Below are 23,627 nucleotides of genomic sequence, written 5' to 3' on the forward strand. Positions count from 1 at the left end.
CCGCAGTCTGATCCTGTGTACGAACGATTGCGTACGACTGTGTACAGTTGTATACAGTTTTACACAGTCGTATACAGTTGCATACAGTTTTACACAGTGGTATACAGTTTTACACAGTGGTATACAGTTGCATATAGTCGCACATAGTTGCGCGCAGGTGTGTACAGTTTCATACAGATGTATATAATTTGATAGACTTTAATATGATACGAATTTCTGCATATATCCGATCATGGTAAAAGATGAATCTTGAACACAGTACAACTCTCTCCCAGTTTTCTCGATCGGATCGATGAATTATTATTTAAATAAATTCCGTGTAACGTCCGAAGACCGGTGAGAATCGATCCGTAAGACACGACGGAGACGGGTTTCTTAATTCCGTCGCGGAACATTGAAATCGCGGGCGGAAGTGTTGCGCAACGTTCGGAGATGAAACGTGTCCGGTGCAGAGATAATCGACACAATTTATTTACAATAGAAAAAACGTATCGGATGTGTTACATATAATATATATATATACGTGGATCCTAGCCGAGTCGGACGACTTTTCTTCGACCAATCCACCAAGCTCGCGAGCCTCTCTCTCTCTCTCACTCTCTTTCTCTCCGTTTGGCGCGGCCTGGTGGCCGAATAACGATCAAATGCCAGAACTAATCCTTAATAAACGTGCACACTTATCTAATAAAGCTTTTAAACGATACATAATGTAACGAGATGCAATGCGAGAACACACTCGTACGTAACTGATGTGTGTACGGTAAACGCAGTAGATTGCTAACCGTCCCAGATACGAAAATTCCTCCACGGCGTGACCGTATCCTCTCCGGCCCGGTCACGCCCGATTCCCTCTACGTCTACGCGGATCGATAGCCATTCGGTATAATGTGATAATATGTTACATAACTTAATTCGTAGAACGGTTACAACGCGACGATGTCCCGCGCGACAACACCGTATATCCCACGGCAAACACGACGCCGACGCTCCGCCGTCATCTTTCGTCTTTCAGATTCCTCTCGCTTCTATTCCGCTAAAAACGCTACGGTTTCTTTTTTTCTGGTGAGGGGGCCCCCGCCGACCGTGGCCGGCGATGGCCCGCACGCGTGCGGCTCGTCGCCTAAGTGTGACAGCCGTGCGTCCCCTATTTCTCGTTCGGCGGGTGACAGAATCGTTTCCTCGCCCACCAGATCGCGGCCAGCGCTGCCGCCAGGAAACCGATACCCGCCACGATCCCCATGGAGATCGCACGGTTGCGACGGTAAGCCGGCACCTCCAGGCTGATCCTGTCGCTGGTCGCCACGTCGTCGGTCACCGACATCGCTGCCACCTCGAACGTGTAGTAGCTCTCCTCCTCCAGAGCTTTCACTGCGAAAGGAATGTTAGAGGAATGATTGAATTTTCCAACTGGAAGTTGGAATTAAAATCCACTGATATATCGCATCCTCGAGTCAATGCATTTTTTATCTAAATTCATTCAAGCCTTTTTACGTCAATTTTACTACGCGTTTCTGAATCGGGAATTGATCCCCTTGTCCCTATCAATAGCTAATCGTTCAAATTGCCTGGTAGAAAGCTACAGCCGAGGTCTCACCATTTGCCAGATTGCATCCTCTTATTGAATTTACTGTCAATAGTTAATCGTTTAAACTAACTGCCGCCAGTCAAGATCCCGCCATTTGCTAAATTGCATTGAGACAAATGACGCGTCATCCGCGCTGCCAGCAGCTTCTCTAAAGTAGCTGTCCAACTGGTCGTCTAACTAGTTGTCTAACCAGCCATCTAACCAGTCGTTTAACTAGTCGTCCAAGCGTAATTAGGCCGGCTGGACCAGTCCACGAAAGTGCATCGAAACGAGTGCAACCCCCATCAATAAAATCGCAAGAGGTTCGGAAGTTTCGTCGAGTCTCGAGGGCGATGCTCGACGAATGGAGGAAGATAAACGAGAGAAGGTACCTAAATAGTAAGTGTCGGTCGTTTCCGCTCTCCCATAAAGCCGTTCGGATGGTCCACGGAACCACCTAACGGCGTAGAGCCTAACTTGCTCCTTGCCGTATGCTGGAGGCTCCCAGGTGACCAGGTATCCTTCCACCGTAGCCTGCACTCTGACGTTCACTGGCGGTCCCATTCTCTCGTCTACGAATCGGGGCAAATTCTCGTTAGACTTCTTCGAAATTTAAGAAGAATTGCAGATGGTAATTATTAAGCAGTCATTGAAAAATTCAGGTATTAATTGAAGTACTACCTGGAGGACTGCGGTACTCCGACGCGGAGTTCTCGTCGATCATGTCTGAAAAGTGCGTCTATTAAAACACTTGCCGGGATTAATTTTAAGATCTAGGATCGACGCGTTCGTGGTCGGTTTTTGGATCACTTCGCAAAATTTTGTAACAATTTCTCTGAAAATAGCAGTAGTAATTATACATGGATTTGAGAATTCTATATGTGTCTATTATGTAATTTTGTTGTAGTGATTCTATCGATTTGTCAGACGATGGATGAATCGTCACCGACAACGAACGCGTTAATCAATAGAATTGATTGTTTATCCGATCGTGATCGATGAAGCACCGAACATACGCGGTTGCGTGAAGATCCGCAAGGTTTTACTAAACATCCCGTCGCCGTGCTTGTCCTGGCTGAGCACCATGAACTCGTACTCCCTTCCAGAGTTCAGATTGTTCACGGTCGCCTCGGTGATCTTCCTCGACACGAGCTTCATCGTCCTCCATTCCGTGGTGTCAGTGGGTCTGTACCTAATCGCAAACAACGATAAATCTACTATAATTCTGTAACATTTAATATAAAAAGTGTATATAAAAATGTGAAACAAAAAATAAAGATTCTCAAAAATTTCAAAAATTTATTTTTTCCATCTATAACCATGGATGTCTGAAGTGGTTAATGGTCGCAACAATTGATGGGATTTTTTTCTCATTACCAGACGGAGTACTCCGTTTTGGGCCTGACATATCCCGGCACCCAAGTCAATGTGACGGCGTTGTTGCTGCTGTTGGCGCTCAAATTGTACGGTGCTCGCGGAGGAACGTTCAACACCATAAGCTCCGTGTCGGCTACCACCGTCGCTGCTTCGTTGCTGGCTGCACACTGGTACAGTCCTCTGTCCTGCACTTGGATCCTGTCGATCGTTAAATTGCCACCGATCAGAATGGTCCTGTCGGGCGGGACCGGTGAGCCATCCTGACGGAACATGTAAGTTCAATAGAAATGTGATGACAGTTCGCTCGAGGACCGGTGGTCCCATTGATCAGCAGAATTCGCAGCAGTATGGCGTGACTTTTATTAAGTATTTTATATCAAATATTTTACTTACAATTTAGTAAGTAATATATTATATAATCTATTATTATATTATTATATTCACGTCGAAAACTACAGTAGCATTCGCCGCTTCATAAATTATAGAGTTTTAAAAACCACAAAATTAAGACTTTAAAAAAAATCCCCAATTAATATCCGACAGTAAACGCGTCGATAGAGACACCGGCAAAGAATTCAGAATCATACTGTGTCGCGAACCATGGCCCCGAATGCGCCAGTAATTGCGCACCTTGTACCAAACGATCTGAGGTCGATGCGCCTGGTCCCCGTCCCTGGCGTCGCACGGCATCTCCAAGGTCTCCCCTAATTTCCTGATGTAGAGATGCTGCGGCGTCACCGTGAACACCGGCGGCCTCTGAACGATCTGCAAAAAGGCGATCGCAAATTAGAACGAGCGTAGAGCCGCGACGATGAATCGCAATTGCCGGATAAAGGCGCGGTTAAACGCTCGTCTGCCTCGGTCCCGGGTGTCAGTGGTCTTCACCGTGTCGTCCCGATCGTCGTAGCTTGTGCTACCTTAGTCCCGGGTAAAATCAAGGGTGGCCAAAGGGTGGCCAAAGGGTGGTCGAGACCGGGGCTCCGCGGTCTTCAATTAGAACGGGATAGGACGACACCCACCACTGTGATGGTAGGGCTGGCACCCTCGGTGCCCAGCTCGTTGTACGGCGTGCAGGTGTATGCGCCGGAATGCGTTTCGTCCACCTTACTGAAAGACAGGGAACCGTTCCGTCTGTAGAACACGCCCTGGACGTTGTACGGGTCGAACAGGAATCCGTCCTTCTCCCAACGGAGGTTCGTCATGGGTGGGTTCGCCCTGAAGTGGCAGTCTAGAAGCGCCGGCTTCCCATAGGGAAGGTAGACTTCTCGAGGAGCGTAGATCACCTTCGCCTTGACTGCAAAATGGCACGAATTAATAGAAAATTAAGATGACCTTGTTGCTTTGGCTATGGAAGAGTCACAGTGTGATGGTTCTAGAAGAGCACGGAGAATAATTATGAATTCCAATCCTAGACTCTATAAAACGTAACGAGGACTTGCGGCGATACCTCTCTGTAACCATAAAATCTACATTCGGACACTATATTATCCTAAACTCCATAAAATCTGAGAATTCTTGAATGGGAATTTACGGTGACCTTCTTGAGAAAAATATTCGAATGTCTCGAATGAGGATTCATTGGAAAGCTACCGGTTAGCATCCGCGAGCTAAGACGATCATCGCTAGGTTAGATCACTATTAGAAAAGTGGTCGGTAATTCTAGATTACGCGAGATTAGATCTAACCTCCAACTTTGTATCTATCTCCTCGAACAGCTGGCTCCTCCAGTTTCCATTCAGTATTCGCGGTGGACGCAACGATTAATTACAAAGTCGATGAACTTAGGGTAAACTGACAGGATTAGACAGTGACCTGTTTACCGGGAAGCCACCGAAGTCGTCGGACAGCGCGAACACTTGATTAATACTTACACTGCACATTGAGGAAGGCCGAGGCACTTTGCTGCTCCCCAGTCTCCCCTGTCACTGTACAGGTGTACTCCCCTAGGTCCCCCATGGCCGCGTTCCTGATGGTCAGCGTCCCGTTCTCGGCGACCTTCGCCCTCCTCGCGAAATCCTGTCGCGGAAATTGTCGAGTGAAACGATAGCAAAAAACGAGGAAGAACGAAGAAATAATTAACAACGCCATAGACGTACCGAGCAATAAAAGTGACATATAAAAGTGGAATAAAATTTTTCAATTGCAACTTTTCTTGATTTTTTAATCGATGATTTTAGATATCATAAAATAGAATATCGTTAGTCGCGTTTAGAGCTCGGCGATTCCATGGCGAGAATGATAACAGAGTAACCTCGATCTGCGAGATCTCCGTGCCCTCGCGTAACCACGTGATGATCGATTTCTCGCCTTTGGCGACGCACTCGAAGCTGACCGTGTCGCCCTCCATGATCGTTTTGTTAACAGGCGGCACCGCCAGGATGTTTTCACCTGGAACAGACGTCCCAAACGGCGACGCACCTGGGTTGAACGATTTAACGAGTCTGCCCAGGTTCATGTTAGTAAGCATCAGCGGGATTACAGTACGATAAAATTCACGATTCCGTACGCAGCCAGCGTGCGTTATTATTTTATTTCCGTGTTAAATTCGTCGAATGCAATCGGCCGCGCGCCAAGTCTGCCGCAGATGCAACGCGTCGATCGATCGATCGCGATCGTAGCGGACAGGTTAATCGACCGTCGGCCAGCGCAAATCAAGCGCGCGCGCGCGCGCGCGTTACGCAAGTGCTATTCGCCGGACCGCGCTTCCTTCTGTGCTCGTTTCGTGCGAGATTAGAGTGTGACATACCTTTCGCAGGAATTTTAGAATCGTCCCATGAACGCGCGAGAGATCTTGCAACAAATGCCACGGCCTTTTTTCATACCTCAAATATGCCACGGGCCAGATTGTATTGCACGCGTTATAATTGTTATTGCTGACGACGTTAATCGTAATACGTGTTAACATTGCTTGTTTTACAATCGTAGAATCGTTGACACATTTTTCCCGTAATTAACAGGCATTCGGAGACTCGAGTTTTTCCTTTACCAATTGGGAAATATATTTTTCGTATTTCGAAATAAATATTATAAATATTATTATAATATTATGGTAAGTATTATAAGTACTATTCGATGTCATATTAAATATTATAAATATCAAAATATCGTCAAGAAAAGTTGCACGATTTTTCGACCGATTCAAGCACCCTCTATTTGTCGAATCTTTGGAGTTCGCTAAGAAGCGCCAGAAAAATCGTGCATCGTTTTTCGAGGTCTCGTTGTAAAGGGAAAAGCTTGGCGTTAGAGATCACGGTAGTCTCGCGCGGAGAGAAAATTGTCCAACGATCCTACAGGCGTTAAAATGGGGAGCGGTCTCTCACGGTGCTCCAGGCTGAGCAAAATGCCGAGTATGTTACCCGGTGCGTCGAACGTTCCATGCAGATTTCTGTGCAACAACACGAGACCGGCCTAAGCGCCCATTGATTAGGAATCGGTGCGTGACACATTAGGCATCATAATCGAACCGGTCGGACAGAAGGTGTCCGCGTTTCGATCGGTCCCCGGAAAAGGGCTCGCCGTCATTGTCCCGCGCAGCGCTTATTGTCCTGGTGCCTCGGATGTCCGTCGACGGACGGTTCCCTCTCTCTCTCTCTCTCTCTCTAACGGCAACTGCGCCGTTAGCTCCCCACACGGTGACTCAATTCTCTATTAACGTTTAACAGAATTCCAGCAGCAAAAACCAGAATTCCGTCTGGGTTAACGAGTGAATCATTGACTCCAATATCCGAGATCGCGAGAGAGCCGAGGCTTCTTCCTCGCGGCCTCGATGCCACGACCGCGCTTCGATCACCGGCCGATCTCGTTCCCGGCCGAGGCGACTCCTTTCTTACCCCACCTCGGGGGGAGGGGAGGAGATCGATCGGTTTAGGCTCTTTCCGACGCATCTTCGGAACCGTGGCTTTTACGGCACGGCCCCCCAGCCGGTTCTCGTTCCAGTGTTAGTGTCCGCGCACCAGCGTGACCCAATTCAGTGTGCTCAGGGTTAGTCAGCCGGGCGCTTAACTACGTTAATTCCCTTCGGCACTTGCTGTTATCGAATTAGTTCGAACGGGCGAAACGGATTACGAGAAAGCCGGCGACCTTACCATCGATGGCGAGGTGGAACCAAGTCCCGTTGTTCCGCGAGATCGGCGTCCTGTTCGGGAAGATCACCTTGCACTCGTACCATCCTTGGTCGCTCTCGCGGATGTTCGTCAGATTGATGCTGCCCAGACCGTAGCCGCGGTTCACCGCGTCTTCGACGAGGTGCACGCGACCCTCGTAGCCCAGACCGACCATCGGGTGTCCGTGGTACCAGTAATACACCGTTCGATTCTGAAATCATACGCAGGTCCCGTGATTTCGGTCGATGGTAGATCGAGCGGTTTGTTCGTCTACCCGTGGATCGCGATTACTATCTTAGTTGCAGGAAGAGACGGATCTGGATTCTATTATTAGGCAATTTTTATATTTTATTATCGCGGGGCTTTTATTCTGGTACGATTAAGGGCGAGGTTACGTCCACGAAATTAAAAGCGTGAATTTTAAACGATTTTATTTTAGACGATTTTTGTATTATATTTTAGGCGGTTTTATATTGTATTTTTACAGGTGTGTATAGCTCGTATAGTAACCTAGCAGTACCTAGAACCTAGGAGACCGAGTCCACCATGACTAATATATTAATCCAACAGTACCCGGAACATAGAAGAGTGATTCCTCCATGACTAATACATTAATCCACCACTACCTAGAACCTAAAATACCGAGTCCGCTATGAACAATAAATTTAACCATCGTTAACCGTAGAACAACCGCGAGGGTTCGCCGACGAGCCCGCAACATTTTTAAATTGTCTGCGAACGTGTGAATCAATACACATACACACACACACGTCTTTCCTAATCAAAGGGTTAACAAATAAACCATCGAACCAGCAGTCCTCCATTAAAATCTGCAAACTGTTCGACCATCGAAGACAACGATCGAAGCAGTTGCTCGTCATCCGTTGCGACCGAGTCCAGTCAGCTGTCGTCGCGATCGTCGTACGCAGATGTCCGTCTGCAGACGACACGTGAATCGTCCTCCCCCTCCTCCCCCGGTCGAAAACGTAAAACGGAGGAACCTGGCGGTCAAAACGAGGCTGGCGAAAAGGCCGCTAATCGTCCCTAATCGTCTGACAATGCGTTAGCAGTGACCCACTGGTTGGGACCCCTCGTGTCCGCGCACTTGCCTATCGCATGGATATAACGCAGCCTTGCGTCCCGTACTCCAATTACCCCCGGCGTTCGATAGACAGAGATGGGGAGAGCCGCCCGGGCAGCACCTGTTTTGCATACGCATCAGGGACCAATCAGGTTAAGTTCCACTTGATTTTATGCGGTAGCCATGCGCAACGTTCAATCTGTTTCCGGCGCGCGGCTGCACGCGCGTCGAATGCAACATCCGCGAAAGAATCTCGCCTCCTCTGCCGCAGGCAGGAAATAAACGCGCGGACACCGCTCGATCGTCCTCCCTTTTAAACGTTCCTACTCGCCAACCGGCAAAGTCACCGAACACCGCCGACGACTATATAGCTTACGCGCGGTGACGCTCGGTCCCCCTAACTTCGACGCTTCTAAGGCGACGTGCGCGGAAACTGCACCGCGGTAGGGCACGACGGGCGGCGGAAGTTGTTACGTTCGTTTCTGAATCTTTTCTGGATCGAGTCGTTTAAAGATTAATAATAATTCCACCGAGTAATGGAAAATTTTCATTTGTCTCATCGAGTGGAAGAGACTCAGACTACGAATTGACATGGCACTTTACTCCTTTAAATTCGACTAGTATTAAATAATTTTAATATCTCCTGTCGCATTATTTCCGACATCTTATTACAATAATTAAAAGAGATAATACATGTTCATTCTACTCACATTTCTTAAAATTAAATTATACAATTCCTATTTAGAATAAAAATCCTGCTTACCATAACCTAAATCATCCTCTCGTATTAAAATAATATAACTAGATTACGTATTAAAACATCGAGCCTAAAATATCGAACAGATTAATTTTCCTACATTTCTCTCCGGTCACTCTATAGTTGCTTAAGCCTCGATAAATAAATAAATAAACCGCGAGACTCGTGGAAGGGCACGAAGAAAGTCGGTCCTCCTCGCGATGCCTCGCGAGTCGTTCCCAGGCGAAATTGTGCAACCGGCAAACCGCGCCACAATCGCACACGTATCCGAAGATATTGCGAGATGCCTCGAAACCGAGACGCGGCCTGACGGAAACCCGGATCCGAGACAGCCGCGCTTCCCACGCGGATTGAATCCGATACACAGATACACAGACAGACAACCCCGGAGGAAATCGAATCGGCTACCCTGCCTTGAGCGGGCACTTTTCTACGCGGTTGAACGTGCACGATTCCGAGCGCGCGCCTCGCGGTCGACGCGGACGCGGATTAACCAACCTTCGTTAAATATCTCGCTGTTCGCGCGAGAATATCGTTCGCCGATTTCCTGCATTTCCGTCGCTGTCAAGAGTCCGTAATCGAGAGGTATAGTAAATTCATTTTTATTGCGACGCGTTCGAAGGAACTCTGAAGCTACTTTGTATATTCTTAAAACTTGTCGAATATTGTTTTCTATGGTTTAGTTTTTAATCTCAGAGTCGTTTAGATTTGCTGTTTAAATTATTTAAGTTCTCGAGATTACATGTTTATGTGAAATTGATTGAAACGAAATGGCTACTATTTTTCCTTATTCATCGTAAATTTGATACTATTGTAATAATTAATTATTATATCGTTTTTTCGTCTAATTATGGTATTAATAGAACGTCGCTGCTATTAAAGGAATTTTTGTTGTCTCTGATTCGTCGCGCTGATAAAACGATGATACCGCACTCGCGCCACAAGTGCACGAAGATCTGCAGTCTGGATGTTACAGACGCTTAATGCACCGAGCAATTGACTCGATGGTTTCTAATTGCTCGCGACAGTTGTAAGGACTCGTTCAATGAGATTTGCCGTGATTCTGATTACAATGTTGCGTCCGCGACGGAAATGGCCGCGGGATTGGCAACGATCGAGGCGCAAAGGGCTGCAGGGTTAGATTTTTCCGCGAAGAGGAACAGAGTTTCCTTGAGCCGACCGATTGATTTTCCATCGACGATCGACCATAACTTGTTCGATTTATGCATGTCGACCGCAAGCCGCTTGTAAACCTACACTATTGTCGTGATTTTCGCGCACCCGCTCGCGGAAATATTGTTTACCGATCGTTGCGCAACCATCGACACGTTTTCCACGCGTTTGTCGATGCGACCGTAGTTCCTATGCAGTTGCAAGTTCGTTTTCCGTGGAAATTATCCGATCAATTTACGTGGCTTCTGGAAATCACGGTAGGTTATGCTACTGTATCGATACGGAAATGTTTAAAAAAGAACCCCTATGCTTTAAATAATGGCAATCTTAGTAATAATTTTTATTATTTGAATAATAATAGAAATAGAAAAGGAGTTTCGACCAAATCCAAGGAAATTGACTTCTGCTGCAAAGCTCTCGATACGCCCTCTCTTTGAGATCCGATGAAAGGAGTAAAAAAAATCGTAGATCAATTTTTGATAGGTCGTTGGAAAGAGGAAGCTTTGCGCTTTAAAATGGCGGTAGTTTCATCCGCGAAAAAAATTTTGGCAGGATTCTACGGATTTTTTAATTTATGGTACTTTCCGGGGAGGCGTATTTATTGCCTGAGATGTTACTAGGATATTTAAATTATTATGAGTTTTAGAAATTTTTTCTTAGAAAACTAACTACACGTGGCGAAAGTAGAAGCTTCAAGCTTCAAAATAGGACGAGTTTCGTTGACAGGAAAAATTTTCCCGCGATTCTACAGACGTTTCAATTTGTCCCATTTCCGAGATGAAAACCGTCTCGATTCTACGAGTCGATGATATGATATTTGATTCTCTGTATCATGTGCAACCATCTTAGAGAAAAATTTGTGCTACGTTGCGAAAGTAGAAGCTTCGAGCATGAGAATGAGATCGGATCTATGTTAAAAATTTTTCAAGGACGTAAAACTTACGAGAAACATGTAGCAATAGTTACGGATAACGCAAATCACTCTATGATAGGTTCTTGGATCTACCAATTTAATTATTACCTTTAAATGGCAACCAAATTTGTTGCAACTAATTTTACCGTTTGACAAGACGTCAAACTAATGATAAACCACAATTTAAGGATCAATCCGTAATAAATCCTACTAATTAATAATAAAATCTATCGGCAAACATTTTCATAACAACGACAACGTAAAAATGATTCTGCTACGATCTCGCTGCACGGAAAATCTCTCGGGAACCATGGCAGATTATCGAGAGACCCCGGAGCAAGACCAGAGCAGGGCGAAGAACAATGGCAATCACTTACATCGCGCTGCCACCGCAGAATATAGGGGATCGGCGTCTCGTGCGGGAAGTCCAGGTCGCAGTTGAACACCGCGTATTCACCGACGCCGGCGTTCAGGTAGTTCGGCTCCTTCTCTTCCTCGAGTATCAAGCCGGAGCTGAAAGCTGCGACAGAGATACCATGATAGACGGTTCCCGTTCAACGATAAACGGCGCAAACGAGGGAACAATCGTCGCGCAAACTGACGGGAACGTCGCGTGACGACCGTGCGACGTTTGCAGGGACTGTTCAATTTCAGCAAATTGGCTAATCCTCCGGCGTATTAGCCGGCGACCGTCACCGAGCGAGTTCAATATCAACTGTTCGGTATCGACTGTTCAATATTGACTTCTTGGGTGCTGACTGGTCGATATCGATTCCTGGAGATCGACTGGTCGATACCTATTGGTGGATATTGACTGCTGGATATGGACCGTTCAATATTGAGTCTTGGATATGCAGTGATAAATATTGACTCTTGGATATTGGCTGCTGAATATTGATTTATTGAGTCTTGAATATTGATAGTTCAATATTGACTCTTGAATATTGGTAGTTCAATATTGACTCTAAAGTATTGATAGTTCAATATTGACTCTTGAATATTGATAGTTCAATATTGAGTCGTGAATATTGACTCTTGAATATTGATAGTTCAATATTGAGTCTTGAATATTGGTAGTTCACTATTGATAGTTCAATATTGATTCTAAAATATTGATAATTCAATATTGAGTCTTGAATATTGATAGTTCAATATTGACTCTAAAATATTGATAGTTCAATATTGACTCTTGAATATTGATAGTTCAATATTGAGTCTCGAATATTGATAGTGCAATATTGACTGTTGAATATTGAGTCTTGGATATTGCCTATTGGATATTGAGTCTTCAATATTGACTGCTTAATATTAATTCCTGAATATTAACTGCTGGATATTGACTACTGACTACTGACTATCGCATATCGATCGCTGAAAACCGACTATCGTATACCGACAGTGAAAAATGGCGTTGACTCGTCTCACCTTGATAGCAGAGGAGTATCGCCAGCAGCTGATGGATCCTGGAGGACATTGTTGCTCGTGGTTTATCCTTTGGTCGTCTGGTGACCGAACCGCCGCGCGGGCTGTCACGCCTCGGATAGGGCGCGCGATCTCACCAGCAACAGGTCACAACGCGGCAACGCGAACGGAACACGGGAGCGAAACACATCTATCATCACCCACACTCAACAACCGTCGGCCACCACCTGGGACAATTAATCGGCACGCGGCACTCTCGCGGTCGACAGGCTGCGTCGATCAGCGCTGGCACATCCTCGGCCTCTCCACCGGCCCCTCCTTACCCCTTCCTTTATCGATGTACCCTGCGCTCCGCGAATTCACCCGACGATCATCCTTCGGCCACCGGATGAGCTGATCTTAGATAGCGATCTTCGGAAAGGTCTCGACTAAAGTCCGGCAGCGATCACGGACGAATCTTGCAGAGATCTTGGAGGTAACTCGGAGAGACCTTGAAGAGATGTCGCGGACGCGTTGCAGAGACCATGGATTGATCTATTCAAGATCAGATCTCTTCGATCACGAGATCTCTGGAGGCGGTCTTCGAGATCGTCGACGACCAAGGCGAGTCGATTTTTGGTCGGCGGCGAGGTGATGTCCTAGGCTCTACGACGGACGTGTACGCTTCGAGGAGACGCGGAATAGGAGCTGGCCCAGCGTTCGCTCGCCGAGTGGTCCGGTGCTAGAGCTGATAACCGAGTAATCGCTCAATCCGAGTGGATACAATGCCGAACGCCGCGGTAACCAGCCCGCGCGCTTCTGGTAGGGGCTAAGATCTATGGGAGGGGGGCCAGGTTACCAGACGTTTCCATGCACACCGTGTGCACCGTGTGTGTTTCACCGGGTTCTGGAAGACACGCCCACTGTCCAGAGGAGCTGCTGATCCTGCTGCTATCTTTTTGTAAACAGCAGCTATCATTTGGCTTTGCAATTGTCTTGATGGCGAGAGAGAGAGAGGGAATCGAAGTCTTTTTAGGTCTTGGATGTTCTGGAAGCCAACTAGACAATTCAAAGCCTCGCAGAGACGTTGCCAGAGGTTAAAAAAATATTCCAGAGCCAGTGAGAAACTCCTGGGATTCGTAAAAAAATTCCTAGTATAAAAAATGATACTGATTTCCGAAAATTATCGAAAAATTGTGGGACTCTTGGGAAACTTATGAAGGTGCTCGAAAAATTCCTGTGCTTTTTAGAGAGTCCCAAGATTCGTAATAAAAATTGTAGAACCTTTAGAAAACGTCTGACGTCGATTAAAATATTATAAACTATTGCAAACGATTACAGTAATTAATTTTTCATAAATAAATCTCGCTATGTTAGCAAGACTTTTATTGATATTAAATTAAACTCTTCTGCGTCGACTTCGATAAAAGTCTCGCGGGTCTCGTCGAGCAGTCTCAATGCGCCGCAGCGGTTGCATATTCTTTCACGTCGAACGGAAGCATTACCCCCCCCGGCATTCAATCGGCGGAATCCGCGCGTCCTTTCAGCGGCGGTTTCGTGGCCGGAGCCGATTCGAGGGAATTAAGGGGATTGAAGGTGCGGCAGACGCAACCGGTGCGATGCAGAAAAAGCTTTGTCCGCGGGGTCGGACGATACTCGCGCGCGCGCACGAATGGGGCCTAAATTTAGAGCCGCGCGCGATTTCCAACGCGGCGATTCGCAGCTATTGACCTCTTCTATTTTCATCGGATTCATTTATTCGTTAATGTTTGTCTGCGACGAGGTTCGGAGCGATAGATGTGACCCTCCCCTCCCGCTACTATTTCGACAGTCCCCCCTTTTATTTATCCGCCCACGTAGACCGCGTAATTGCGACTCGCGGCGATCTCGTGAGCGAAGACACCGACTTCCGGCCGCGCGGATATTTACCGTTCCGTCACGTTCCGTCGTGCGCGGATCGCTCGCCGTTTCTCGCTCTAGGAAAAAAAAGAAGAGGTCCTATCACGCCGGACACACGGCGGCGCCAACACTCGGACCACGCTTTCGACAATTAACGCGATGAGAAGATTATGCCGAGACGCGCGACGCGGCCGCCCAAGATGGCGGACGCTCGGATTTCTTGATTGGCGACGCGAGGACGAGGATTTTACCAACGTCAGCTACTCCGCAACGTTTTCTGCGCGATTTATTTTTCATCCACTGCCTTGCGCGAGACAGGCGACTCTCTATTGTCATTTATTTTAATTGTTAAATAATTTCCTGTTTTGCAATTTCTTTGCTTTTAATTTATATTTATAGAAGAATGTTCTGTTGCTATATCTGTGTATTTAGTTTTCGCTGAAATGTTTGTTAAATGCTTTTTAATTTATTGCTCATATTTTATTAGTTTAGTAAGTACAGAGGAACGTTCTGTCTTTATATCTTTATATTAACAATTTAATGTTTATAGTTTATTGATTTAACAAGTACATTGATCACGAAATGAAATAATAAAGTCGTCGAGAAAAATGGTTCTATAGTAATTCGCGAAATATTGGCGAGCGTGTTAGGGTAACGAGCTCTAAGGACGGTTTAAGACGGAACGTCGACCGACTGGCATTTTCCTGCGGCAACGTATCGAACGACGATCGTCGAACGGAGCATCGACGTCGGCGACGGGACTGCGAAAGCCCGCCTGTGTTCGGGCAGAGTCGCGCGCCATTTGCGTGGGTGACCTCAGATTACGTCACATCCGTCCCTTGCCGCATTAGCAGACTGCCCACAGCCTTGTCACGCTGTTGAGATAATGGATCCATTCGCATGGATCACGATCCAGGATTGGACGTGCCCGGGACACTGGAAATAAATGCGTGCATAATGATACCGACCGTATTATTTCATCGACGAGCCATACAAGGGAACGAACGACTTGTTCCTGGTCCACCTGCCATGCGACCCGACGCATCGCGGACGCGGCTTCTCTAATCCCGTCGGGACACGCTGCGACGAAAAACGCGTTCGAGAGACGAAAGCCTTCGGATCGTCGAGAGGCCGTCGGTTAATGCTAGGTTCACGAAGCTAGCAGCAGCTTATAACAATATATTCGACTACCTGCGGCGATTTTTTAACCGTGACTAAATGAATAAATTAACAAACCTATATTACTGTTCTAAAGAGGAAGCTTCGAGCTTTAAAATGGCTGTAGTTTTATTCTCACAAATAATTTTTGTACGATTCTATGGATTTTTTAATTCGTAACACTTTTGGAAGAGTTGTATTCGTTGTCTGAGGTGCATTAATTGTTTCGACTTGTAAGCATTTTGCCAGGGAAAATGAACAATAAAATTTTCCAGGGAATATGTAAAGTGGAAGCATCGAGCTAAATGAATCGATTAATAAACGTATGCCCGAGGAAATGAGTGGTGCAAGCGCACGCGTTTATCGAACAGCAATCGCCTGGCGCGTCTGATCATGACGACTGAATCTACTTACCGCGGACGCGAAAAATCGTCCATTTTCAATTCGCCGTAACTTTGTGAGAAAAAATCGTATGGCGATCTCTCTTAGCTCGTTTTAAAGCTGGAAGCTTCTACTTTTAGATAGTGTATCTCACTTTCTGCTAAAAAATTATTTGCATCGATTCAGAGACAGAAAAGTGAAGACAGTTATTCCTCGCAAAATAATGAATTTTCGAATGACCGTAGGCAAGTACAAAAATTTTTTGGGGGACTGGCGCAAAGACGTTTTTAAAGAGCAAAGTCTCCTCTTTACAACGACGTAAAGAAATCTGAGCTACGATTTTTCTACGCCGTTTTATTGCGTTTTGAACGGACCCTTTACAGCTGCATCGCAACGATCCGAGGCATACTGCGTGATTGCATCGAGGAGGTTGCTCCGTCTGATTTCTACCTCTTGTCTGCAGCGCTCGATGCACGCGTAGACAGCGTAACGAGTGTTTATAACCCCCTCGCATCGTTTGCGCATGTTGACGCACCGCGGTATCAATTGTCGCGGAATGCAGCGGGCCCGAGGGCATTTAATTGAATCGCCGATTCCTGGGAAGTCCGGGCGACTTCGCCGCCAAAAACAATTGCTGTTATTTCCGATCCGCGCGGTGGAACCGCTCGACGGGCGTTATCGCGGCGGGGATCGCCGCGTGGAGCATCGCGAATACGATGACGCCTCTTATCGGGGGAAATCATGGAAATTGCGGTAATTCACGGTAATCAGTGCCGTAGACGCGTTGCGCAAACGTCCCTTCTTCGCGCGTTTAACAGCGCGGCCCGCACGCAGCAGCCTCCGCGTGAATTACGGTCAGACCGAGATTCCGCGTTTCTCGCCGCGATCTTGCCGATCCGAGTAGACTCGCATACCGCAGCTACACCCGCGCCCCATGCCGTACCGGAGACACTGGCCTGGTTTACCACCGGCCGTCGTCGTTCGCTAATTGATCCTCCGGCTGCTGCCTTGCCCAGCAATTCCCGAGATGTCCGGAGATTCACAGATTCTTGGATAAAGCTCGAGACCGCAGCCGGCCCGTCGTTCCTGATTTTTATTGGCTAACGCGAACGGGATCAGGGCTGTTACGTGCCACCGATCACTTGAACTTGGTGTCTCCGGCTCTCGGGACGATTCTGGGACCCACCGAGACTTTATGGGCCTCGCGAAAATCTTTTGGCAAGTATTGGGAAGCTGTAGGGATCTATAGTGTGTTCTGGGGATTTTTAAACAATTTTTGGGCAGTAATAAAATTGTTCGGAGTGTGCCGAGATACTTTTTGGCCCTTTTGAAAATAGTTGGGACTTGTGGATAAATTTTGGAGCCTTCAAGAAATTTTGGGACCGATAGAAAAATCCTGACAGCATTAAACGTGATATCGAGGCTTTAGAAAATATTGTGGAAGTCGGAACAAAAAGTTTTGGCCTCTGGGAATATTTTTGGGCCTTTTTGAATGTACCAGGGACTTGCAAAAAAATTGTGGGGCCTTAGGAAATTTATGGTACCAATACAAAAATTCTGAGATCGTGAAATATGATCGTGAGACTTCAAAAAATATTGTGAAGCTCGGAAGAAAATTTTTGGGCCTCTGAAAAATACTTTTGGGCCTTTTTAAATGTACTGGGAACTTGTATAAAAATTTCGAAGCTTCCAAAAAATTCTACGATCGATTAAGAAATTACAAGGTCCTAGAAATTGCAGTCAGGACTTAATTGAACACTGTGCAGTCAACAGAAAAATTGTAGGGCCCCCGGAAACATTTTTGGGTCCGAAGAAAAATCGTCAGAACTCTGCTAAAAGATTCTAAGGCTCTCAAAAAATTCTTGAGCGAAAGTATCGTGTCTTGAAAAAGCTGTCGACTCGGAAAACTCTGTGGGTCTTGTCTGGAAAATTCTGGGTCCTACCAAAACGCAATGGGCCTTACGAAAACCATTGTTTCTACCGAATCGAACACTAACAGAATCTGTTTTCGCTGGATATATCACGGGAGACAAGTGTTCTAAAATAACGTTTGTATTTATTAAATTTGAACATTATAAACTATGGTATGTTGTGTATATATTATGTATATATTTATATGTATACGGCACTAACGTTAATATATTATATTAATACACGGTAATATAATATATTATACAATACAAGATATAGTTTATTCGTTTCCTTCCGTTTTTCTTTTTTTTTAAAAAGCCGGGCAAGGTGTGTGTTAGTAACGCGGTGACGGCTTTACCAAGCCTCGTTCTCAGTCCCTACTGAATCGAATTCCGCTCGATGCCGGACAAGTGCGTACGTGCATGCACAACGTGTGTATATACATATACATATACATATACATATATATATATATACGTGTCTCATATAATTCCTCTCGTAACGTTTTCGTCTACTACTCTTGCGTACCTCGCGCGATCGGCATCGGTTCACGAAGTCCGCGTAATCGCACGCGTTTCGTTCCAATTTCAAAAGGAATGTTCAAATGAACGATAGACGGAACGACGGTGGGCGGAGCCTCTTTGCTCCCGCGGAGGGAGGGAGGGGGAGGGGCGAAACGAGCTTGCCCACACCGTAGAACGTAAACCCCGTTTCGTGCACGACGGAGGACAGACACACACTCTTCTCCTTGTTTCCTTTCAAATGTCGCTTTATTTTTCCATTTTATTTGATAATAAATTGTCTACAATTTGTCCTAGGTTAGTACGTCTTGGAGTTGTTCTCGTGGGTTTTTGGTAAAAGGGTTAAGGGGGGTGGGGTGGGGCGGGGGCGGGGGCGGGGGGGAGAGGTTTCGCGAGAGAAGCAATAGGTCGATCAATAAAACGGTGAAAAATGGAGGGTTGTGGATAAGCGAGCACTCGCGATCTACAAACGAAAATTACGCACCCTTATCTATCTTTCTCTCTCATTTTCTCTCATTCTCACTTCGATTTGTCTCGCGGTCGGCTCTCTCTCTCTCTCGCTCGCTCTCTTTTCTCGTTCTACCTTTTTCCTTCGTCTCTTGTTCGTGTCGCGCGTACAGGACGAAAATGGGGGGAGGGTGGGGATGGTGGGTGGGCGACAAGCCAGAAAAGTGGAGGACAGACGGTATACAGAAGAACGTTACTGTTGCGCGCGCGCGTGTATACGTGTGTCTGTATATGTGTAGGCGTGCCGGTGCTGATTCCTCTAAACGTGTTCCTCACGGTGTTTGACGCGCGGACCTCTAGAATCCTTAACTCGGAATCGTCGTGAAATATAAGTCGCGACTCGGATTCGGCTGTATAATCGTGTTCGATGACGTTTGACCGCGGGTGCTGCACTACTGTGCCGTGTTTCGCGTTGCTCGCCGCGGATCCCCCGGTCGAGAGATCGTCGTTTGAAGAAAATCGCGGAGGTGTCGAGACGCGCGCGGCGCGATTCGTTTTATTATCTACCGTATTTGACGATGTTTGACGATGTTTGACGACGTTCGACGATGTTCGACGATGTTCGACGATGTTTGACGAAGCTCGACGCGGACGCGTCAGCATCTGCAATTCTCCGCGTCCGGAAGCGACCGCGAGTTTCCCCCCCGAGACAATGATTGAGATCGTTCGACGTAAAAGCACCGAGATGCGGGGGGAGAGGGGGGTGGGCGGCAGAGTTCCCGGTGTCGAACCGTGTAGAAACCGTTCCAAACGCGACCGCAACTGGTAACCCCCGACCGTACACGCGGATAAAACGAAAAAGCCCAGTGTGTTTCGTGAACGCGATAATGGCGGAGCCGATCGATCCGCTCTCGATCGTACGCCGATCGTCCGCTCGATCTCTGCTGCTGCTCGTGTGTCCGCACGAGCACTTCTCTCTCTCTCTCCCTTTCTCTTTCTCTCTCTCTCTCTCCGACGGATGAGAATTTCCTCTTCCCTTTGAAATACGCTATGCCTAGGATGGCTTTCAGGTACGTAAACAGCGAATACCTAAATTAATTTCATCCGTTTTCCAAATATGTCCGGCGGTGTCCTCGGTGCCCCCGAAATAAATCACGACCGTGTGTTTCTCTCTGTGTCTTTCTCTCTCTTTTTTTCCGGTGCGTGTATGTGTGTCCCCGTGTGTCGCGAACGCAAATCAGAAAGCCGTGTGACGATCGAACCCTTCGAGATCAACGATAGTAAGCGGAGAATCTCGAACGAAGAAAAATTGGAAAACTCGTAGACACGAAGTTTATTAAATGGGGTGGGGGATGAAAAGTGGTGGGGTTTGGGGTGGCGGGTACGGCGTGGGGATTAACATGGGAGGAGAGTAGAAGAAAAAGGCCTTTTGCGGAACGAAAGGAATAGACGACGTGAAACGAAGTTTATCGGTAATGATTGTTGATGACGAACGTTACACGAACGAATTCACGATTCAACCATATTATTCGTAGCACGCGATCGCGCGGAACCATTGTCCAACCTCGCTCTTTCTCGCACTCTCTCTCTCTTTTTTTGCTTTCGATCCGAATCCTTCGATTTCTGTATACACATATATAATATTTTACTCGCTAATTGTATCTCTCTCTCTCTCTTTCTTTCTCTCTCTCTCTCGCTTTCTCTGGTCATACGCGCAGGCAAACAGACAGACACGCACTCTCGAAAGAAAACTTTCGAATTACACGCCCGCAGCCGATCCATACCGATCCGAGCGATCGTCCACTCTCCGCGCGTCCACATTTGAGATCGTTGTATCTAACTATGATATATCTACACGTTACTTATATGCCTATGTCGATTGGTTGGTTTCTCCTTTTTTTTCCACCCACGTTCCTCCTTCTATCGATGCTCGAGCTCGCCGAGGGGCCGGGAAAAGGGAGTCGGGAAAATCGGCGTCGGACGCTCGGCACGACTTTGCCCGGGTCTCCTTTTAAAAGTCGGCGCACACGATTAGTCGACGGCTTGATTCCGGTCGTCGGCCGATCGTCGACGCCGCGGGGGAACGTCGATTGTATAATCCGGATCGCGGTACAAAAGTGTTCATCGATCGTTCCACGCTCCCCCGGAGTCGCGACGCGTTACCGATCGGACCTACGACGACGACGACGACGCCTCGTCGACGTTGATCAAGGAGATCGTGCACGATTCTATACAGACACGTATATACGTACGTGCACGCGACGTGTACACAGAGGGCGCCAAAAGCGAGCCGCGATCGGGGAACAAGGGATTCCAGTGGCGATTTCAAGCAACCTTTTTGTTCGCGAAAATGGAGGCTTCGCGAGTTATTGACGAGAAATGACCAATGGAAGAGTTGCTTGAAACGATCCCGGGAACCTGTCAGTTCCCGACTGCGAGTGATTTTTGGGACACCTTGTATATATGAAGATCGGACAGCGTGTCGAACGTGATTCTCGCTATGATACAATCGGCGACGACCGATCGAAACACGATTACTCTGCACGATGACCGGCCCCTCGCTCCTTCACGCCTCTCACGAATCTCTTTCTTTCTCTCTCTCTTGCTCTCTTATTCTCTCTCTCTCTCTCTTTCTCTCTCTCGTTCTCTGACTTCGTTCCTTTCGAAATCCCGGGCAATACGTAATTAATGTAATAGAATTAATCGTCGCCGCGTTCGTCGTTCTCGTTGATTAATACGCTACACGCTACGGTCGTTTACGATTTACAATATCAATTAATTATCAAATTATTAAGTCAACCATTAGAATTACTTTAGAATATTGGTACTCTTTCGCGTCGCCTCTTTTGTTTCTCTAGCATCCTCCTGGGACCGTGTCTCGCATTCTCACTGACACTCTCGCGCACGTGCATTCTCTGTTTCATTCTCTCTCTTTCACGCATTTTCACTCTCGCTCTCTCTCTCTCTCTCTCTCTCTCTTTCTTTCCCTCGAACGAACGACGATTGAAAAACCGTGTTACCTATCGGTGACACGCGCGTGCATTCTTCCTCGCATCGCCTCTCTTTCGCGTAACCCGGTCTCTCTCTCTCTCTCTCTCTCCCCCTCTCTCGTCCTTTTTATTCCGCGTCGCACCCACGCGCCGCAAGACAACGCGCTCGCTCCCTCTCTACCGTCGCGGAACGAGCGGAACGATTCTGCATAGCCGAGAGAGCGTGTCCGCCCGGATTTTCGGCTACCTCTCTCTCTCTCTCGCTCTCTCTCTCTCTCTTTCTTTCTTTCTTTCTCGCTCTCTTTCTTTCTCGTTATAGTTGAATCGTGAGTAGGACCCTTGCTAATATTTTATATAATATAAGTATGTATAATTACGTACGTATATAAATAAGTGTTTGTACTATAAAAACAAAGTGAAACTTGCTTGCAGAGACACGCCGATGGCAGCCGTGGCGATCCGGAAGCGTGTGGCCGCGGATCGAGAGCGTTCGATTCGTCGTTTTGTCTCCTCGTCGCATCGTCCGAACGCAGGAAACTGGATATCGGGGGGTGGTTTCGAGGGGTGTGTGTGTGCTCTGTGTGTGTGTGTGTGTGTGTGTGTGCGTGTACGCGCGCGCTCTCGGGAACCGATTTGTTTTCACCTTTTTACAAAGCGGGGACCGGGGATCGGTCCCCAAAACGTGTGTGTCCCCTCGGGTTTAGGTCGCGTTCTCGTTCCGTCGCGGAATTAGCCCGTGTCTCGCCATCGTCACGCTCTCGGGCCCGGCCACGGGCTTCGACCTTACGCGATTCGGGGTCAATCGATAACGGGGGATCGATACCGGCACACAGATGCACGCTCCGTATGCACCGACGCTGCTGCACCGACCGTGAACGCGACTCGCCGAACGACAGAGACTCGCGGATCAAAGTTTCATTAGAACAACCCCGTTGCGTCGCGATGTTCCTTTCGCGGGTACCGCTCTGATCCTGGATTCACGAAACTCTCGGCTGCGGATATTTTTTTATAATTATTCGACACGGCTTTAAAAACTACAGCGAATAAATTATTTAGCAATTTGTCCAACGCTCCTGTTTAATAATTTAGAGAAGCCGAGAACAATGCGACGATGTTCTTTAGATTCTTCCTCTTGTGTCTTTATAATTTTATATTTCAATTTATAATTGAAATTTTGCGAAACATTGCGAATAACAATTTTCCCTATTACTCGTTAAATAGATTTTAAACTGATAGATCCAATCAGGAAATTCGTTTAAACAATTGTAGGTGTTGTATAATTTAGATTAGCAGTGTTTTATAATTTAGTTCGACACTCTGATGTTTTTACAAGATGTATACAATTTTTGCGAGGCGACGCAACGATGTAAAAATATGCAGGTTGCAATAAAAGTTCTCCGACGATTCGCAGAGTCCTCTTGTTCGTTTTTCTTTCATTTCCGTGGATATTAATTGGAGAATCGAATTCCGATTTGGAACATCGCTTGAATCTTGTAGGTTATGTGAGACGCGAGACCGGGTCGATTTAATATTTGAATTAGTTAAAACTTTGCGATTCCGACTACGCTATTTCTACCACGATTTTGAAAGACGTTTAATATATTCTTTATATTGTTACCGGAGTCTTAGTCGATACCCTTTTCAATTATTTCCAGGGCTCGACAGTACTACCATTAACGATTTAAAAGTAACACAACAATGAATTCCCCTTTACCTCTTGAACTACTCGCTCAACCGCAGAAAATCTGCAACTTCACTTCGAATTTCTATGAAAAATAAAAAATCCTCCCGCACCTGTTACAACAAACGAGAACCGCTCAATTATTCCTACAATCTCAATAATTCGCAGATAATTGTTGGACGCTTTACAACGTTTCCCAATATTTCTACCGTGTGACAAATCTGTTCGTTAAACATCCCCGTGATCGCGTAAAATCCGCAACCAGCTCGA

At 46.8% G+C, this 23,627-nt stretch overlaps 1 protein-coding gene across 3 annotated transcripts; it reads right to left on the reverse strand.

Annotated features, from left to right (window-relative positions):
* Positions 1-447: 447 nt before the first annotated feature.
* Bdl (borderless) lies at positions 448-13,149 on the reverse strand. Of its 3 annotated transcripts, none has more exons than XM_078180706.1 (12): positions 12,394-13,149; positions 11,346-11,488; positions 7,027-7,255; positions 5,193-5,329; positions 4,813-4,957; positions 3,961-4,235; positions 3,572-3,706; positions 2,942-3,201; positions 2,572-2,756; positions 2,246-2,290; positions 1,957-2,136; positions 448-1,368 (listed from the first exon to the last, which is right to left on the reverse strand). In XM_078180706.1, the coding sequence occupies exons 1-12, from the start codon at positions 12,440-12,442 to the stop codon at positions 1,145-1,147; spliced, it is 2,007 nt and encodes a 668-aa protein (XP_078036832.1). In that variant the 5' UTR covers positions 12,443-13,149; the 3' UTR covers positions 448-1,144. The 3 variants fall into 3 exon arrangements, with proteins under 3 accessions (XP_078036832.1, XP_078036830.1, XP_078036831.1); XM_078180704.1 differs by having other exon boundaries at positions 5,193-5,359; positions 12,394-13,148; XM_078180705.1 differs by having other exon boundaries at positions 2,581-2,756; positions 5,193-5,359; positions 12,394-13,146.
* Positions 13,150-23,627: the final 10,478 nt, after the last annotated feature.

The sequence above is a fragment of the Augochlora pura genome, chromosome 5 (assembly GCF_028453695.1).
Source record: "Augochlora pura isolate Apur16 chromosome 5, APUR_v2.2.1, whole genome shotgun sequence".
Lineage (NCBI taxonomy): Eukaryota > Metazoa > Arthropoda > Insecta > Hymenoptera > Halictidae > Augochlora > Augochlora pura.